Source organism: Dioscorea cayenensis, chromosome 1, assembly GCF_009730915.1.
Source record: "Dioscorea cayenensis subsp. rotundata cultivar TDr96_F1 chromosome 1, TDr96_F1_v2_PseudoChromosome.rev07_lg8_w22 25.fasta, whole genome shotgun sequence".
Classification (NCBI taxonomy): Eukaryota; Viridiplantae; Streptophyta; class Magnoliopsida; order Dioscoreales; family Dioscoreaceae; genus Dioscorea; species Dioscorea cayenensis.
The window spans coordinates 1,786,627-1,792,092 of NC_052471.1; the positions used below are offsets into that span (position 1 = coordinate 1,786,627).

The 5,466-nt window shown below is 38.9% G+C and overlaps 1 protein-coding gene across 1 annotated transcript; it reads right to left on the reverse strand.

Moving 5' to 3' along the window:
- Window positions 1-3,681: 3,681 nt before the first annotated feature.
- Window positions 3,682-5,028, reverse strand: LOC120264350 (magnesium protoporphyrin IX methyltransferase, chloroplastic). Its single transcript, XM_039272162.1, has one exon. It carries the CDS (start codon window positions 4,986-4,988, stop codon window positions 4,026-4,028), a length of 963 nt encoding a protein of 320 aa, XP_039128096.1. The 5' UTR covers window positions 4,989-5,028; the 3' UTR covers window positions 3,682-4,025.
- Window positions 5,029-5,466: the final 438 nt, after the last annotated feature.

Genomic DNA, 5,466 nt, shown 5'->3' on the forward strand with positions numbered 1-5,466 from the left:
TTGCATTTGTCAAAAATTAAATAAAAATAAAAAAAATTGAAAATAAACATATTATTATTATTATTATTATTATTATTATTGGATAATATGACGATCCTCAACACAAACACACTACAAACCTTCAACCATGAAAAGTTGTCAAACTTGTCATACTTCTATTATTAATCATAAATAAATAAATAAATAAATAAATAAATAAGATATATAATTTTAATTCTCTTGCTTCCACTCCATAAAAAAAAAAGAAAAAAGAAAAGGAACAAAAATTAAATAGATATAAAGCAATTCATCAAACAATTTGAAGATATTCACACAACCTCAATGGCGACCATTTCACCGGCGGCGTGGACGCGGCGGCGCCATGCGCATGAGGCCAGGATGGAGAAGCCGGCGACGATGGGCGTGCCGAGCAAGACGAGGCCGAACGGGACCATCCACAACTGTTTGTTGGACGGGTGAAACTTGAGCGTCCACCAGATGAGTATTCCGCCGCCGCCGGCGATCGCCAGGATCGAGAGCTTCGTCTCCGTCGAGCTCGAGGGTTGCATGCGTGCGGCACGTGACGAGATTGGTGAGAAGAAGCGCAGGGTGATTGACCGACCTTGCTTCGCTTGTACTTAAATTTATATAGATTGTAATTTTCATTTACACCCCTAAGAAATACTAAAATATAATCTGAACCCTCTCTATATATTAGTTGATATTATTTAAGAAAAGAGACATTTATTTTGGATTCAAGCAATAAGATGATATTAGTAATCGTGCAAAATGTGAAACAAAACTATAAATAAATAAAAGTGAAAAGGACCCTAAGAAATTCTCAAACTGAGATTCCTGATACCTTCTTTGACTCTTCCTGGCACATATCATATATATATATATATATATCATATAATTACAACCATAACAATTTGCCCCTAATTATTTGGGTTTTCTGAAAGTCTAAGGATTAATTGGAAAAAATGAAGAAGAAAACACTTTAGTAAACAAACCCCCAAATTTCATAGTTTTTTGGAAACATATTTTTCTCAATTATAATAGAGTTAATGTACCAACATTTCACTATATACAGTACATTATCTCTTTATATCACAAATAAGATGAAAATAATAACTCACTCTTGGCAAAATATCATCACAACTTTCCCTGTTCTCTTTTACTTTTAAAAAAAATAATAAGTAAAATTAATAAATAATTAATTTTAAAATTTGAGAGGAGAACGTTCACAATTGAATGGAGGCGGTTAAGAAGAGAAAATCAGAATAATAAATAAATAAATAAACAAAGTGCTAAAGAGAAAACAGAGTAACTGTTAAACAAGAGCATGGAATGGATCAATACTTTCCTCTCTTTCTCACACTCTTGATATCAAATGCATGCTTCCATTGATTCACTACCTTTGGACACTCTGGTAACTAATTCTCATGCCACCAATCTCCTTTCTCACTTCATTCTGATCAAAGAATCATTTCATACTTACTATGTTTCTTCTTAAGGTTCAAATCCTGTGCAAACTGAACCATGATGAACTCCAGCCACTAATCACGGTATCCAAATCGTTTCGCATTGCGGTGAGTATTGCATTTTATTTTAGTTAAGACCTGGAATCAAATGAAAGTCAGTGTGTAAACAATGCTATATGTTCAGGTACATGCGGCTCAAAAATCGTATTTCAACTTTACTACTCCAGCACCGACAAAGACCCTGGCATTCTCACTGTATTAGAACACAGAATATATTGGCATTTTGAGTTTGTAGAGTACCTGTCTTTCTTGCACACTGAATTGCCTTTTGTGTTTCCATTTTCATTAATGAGCAGAGAAATGGAGGTTTCGCCTAAAGCACAGTTGATGAGATCAGAATTCAAGAAGCCTAGGAAATTTAATATGCTTTCGGAGGAGGAAACACGGAGAATCGCCATCGTGCTCTTTCCAGCATAGCAAACCCTAATTGTGCCTTGTGAGAATACATTGCTCTTAGTTCGCGTGCTGAATACAAGTGACATCTTTGTTGGGTCTCTTTGCTGTATTGTTGACTATTAATGTAAAAAACATTCCTGTTAAAACAATGAAGTAGCATGGAACTTGGAATTGTTGGGACGAAGCTGCCCGCTCACCAGAAGGGGAAGACTCTAGATATCTAAATGTGCCATCATAGTGAACACAGTTCTATTCGTCAACAAAACTGTTTTCGGGATTATTCACTTTTTCTTCTTTTCCTCTGCTCCTATATCAGCATGTAATTGGTCTTTGTCTTTCACAAGCGGATGAGTTCATAGAACTTTATTATGTCATCTCTGTTGCATATGTCTATGAAGGATACATGACTAATCTAAGACATTTTGAAGCAGCAAATTAATGAATAATGCATTTTTTTATTATTTGACATGCTTGTTTCAAAAGCAAAACTAGACCGATGCAAAAAATGACTCATCGCTATACATTTGAGATGCAAAATCCTTAACAAATCCAGAAAAATTAGAGTGTTATTCCTTGGTTTAAAGTTCAATTAACAGATCAGGAGCATGAAAAAGATTTTCCCGATGCTACAATTTTGAGAAGGTGTGCAGCTAATCCTGGATTTCAAATATGCATTTTGGCGCAAGTTGAGTGCAGAGGTTGTAAGGTTTGGAACTTTATTCAATTCAGCAAAATCATTATCCAGCAAAGTAATCTCAACCCATTTTCTATCTACATATCAAGCATATTTTTGACCCAAATGATTTACAAATTAGTCAAACATTATCAGCATTGATAAATTCCCTCTAAATCAAAGAATGGTATAGCACACACAAGATCAAATTACCGGGAGGACAACTTCCAGCCCTCCCTTCTAACCAGAAAAGAAAAAAAAGAAAGAACATGTGGACACATTAACAGATTGGTTGGTAGACTATGTTTTCCAAAAGTAAGCTTCTCACCATGATTTAAAAATTAATACAATATTTCTAATACATATACAACCAGGTTGTCTCATCCTCATTTCTATCTGAGAATTGGATGAGTAACAAACAAGAAACTGTGAATGGATATCAACCTCACAATCCAACAAAAGGCCACAAAAGAATAACATCATTTTTCCAAAATCAAGACTCTATTTTAAGAGTTTCAGCATCTCAATTACTCATGAACTAAATTGACAATGCGCCACAAACAACAAGCATACTTACAAATTAAAAAGTACAAAAAACATTGTCAACAATGGCAGTAACAATCTCAAGGAGAAACAATAAACATAACTCACCAAAGTAGAACCATAACAACAACAACAACAACAACACATATGCAAAATTCAGACACTATTCCACACTGAAATTTCTCTCTGAAACAACTCATTGTATCATCTAATACAGTGAATAATACTTAGAGTTTCAGTATACCAATTCTTTATGAACGAAATCAACTATGTACTACAGCAAGGATAGTTGCAAATCAAAAAGTAAAACTATAACAACAACAACAACAACATTGCAAAATTCAGACACTATTCTACACTGAAATTTCTCTCTGAAACAAGTCATTGTATCATCTAATACAGTGAATAATACTTAAAGAGTTTCATAATACGAATTCCTTATGAATGAAATCAACTATGTACTACAACAACACGGAAAGTTACAAATAAAAAAATAGAACTATAACAACAACAACAACACATTTGCAAAATTCAGACAGTATTCTATACTGAAATTTCTCTCTGAAACAACTCATTGCATCATCTAATACAGTGAATCATACTTGGAGTTTCAGCATACGAATTCCTTATGAACGAAATCAACTATGTACCACAACAACAACAACAACAACACATTTGCAAAATTCAGACACTATTCTACACTGAAATTTCTCTCTGAAGCAACTCATTGTATCATCTACTACAGTAAATCATACTTAGAGTTTCAGCATAATAAACATTACTCTTGAACGAAATAAACTATGTACTACAACAACAAGACTAGTTACAGAACAAAAAGTACTAAAAGCATTGTCAAACAATGGCTCAAAGAAAAACAGTGCGCATACCACTCATGCTGTGGATGAAACAGGGACGGCTTCAATCAAGTTAGCGAAGTAGAATTGAGTGTTGATGAGCCCCTTCTTGTTGATCTTCCATCCAACCCTCCGCAAAGCCCTCTCAACATCCCTCTCAGCATGCAAATAGGCTCTTGTCGCCTTTGATGGCCCGGGGAACAGCTCCCCAATCCTCTTCAGCAAATCATAGTAGAAGGTCTTGGGGGCAAAGCTGAGCACCAGGCGCCGCTCCGCCAGCGACGCCAAATGTTCGATCATCCCATCCGCCTTCTCCTGAGGATAGTGGATAAGCACATCCAGGCACACCACTGTGTCCCATTTCCCCTTCAAACCCTCCAGATCGCTAACATCGAATACCGGCATTTGGGCCTCACCAAGCTCCTCCGATGCTCGGCGGCGGGCCTCGTCCACCATGGCGGCGGATATATCGGTGGCCGTGACAACAGCGCCCTCACGCGCCAGAGGTATCGAGAGGCTTCCCGTGCCACAACCGGCATCGCAAATCGAAACGCCGGCGAGGGGACTGTCGTCCTTAAGCATTTCGATGGTTTTCTCGACGGTCTTGGAGTGGCCGAGGCGGATGTCGAGCTGGACCTTGTTGACGCCCTCGGTGGCGTCGGAGTAGATCTTGCGCCAGCGATCGAAGCCAGTAGTGTTGAAGTACTCGCGGACGACGGCCTTGTCGTCGCCGCCAACCTCAGTGGCTTGCTGCCGGCGGCGGCGTTCTGGGTCGGAGAGGGAGAGGGCGGTGGCAAGGGCGGCGATGGAACCTCCGCCGAGGACGGCGAGGGCTGTGGCAGGGGAGTCGAGCGAGAGGTCGGCGACGGTGGCGGGGAGTGGTGGGAGTGCGAGGGTTTTGAAGGAGGGGCGGCGGCAGGGAAGGAGGAGAGGAGAAGGGTGGCGGTGGCCGGTGGTGGTCGCCGGAGAGGCGGAGGATAATACCGCCGGTAACGCCATCGTGTCTTATTCTCACCGGCGATGTCTCTCTCTCTCTCTCTCTCGCTTGCAATAAAAAGGGATATGTTAAGGTCCACGTGGCGCAAAGGATAAGGTTAAGGAAATCTAAATATTGACTTTTTTAATATAATAAAAATAATTCATATATTTTATTATAGTGAAAATTGCTCCCAAAAACCCCCTAAATTTGCAATATCACAAAAGACTCCATTAATTTTTCAATCCCTAAAACCCCTTACTTTTTAAACTCTACGCCTTTCAAACCCCCAAAGATATAACGATGTCAATCGGAGTGATTTTTAAATTTTATGACGAAAATGCCTCAGATGGGAGTCATGGGTCAGCAATTTATTTCATGGGTTTGAGAGGAAGTGGGGGTTTTTCCGAGTAGAACTCTCAAGAGATCGAATTTACTCTGGGACAGTATACTTGTTTTTTCTCAACTCGCGCTTTCACTTTTCCCTTTCCCAAGTTGTTT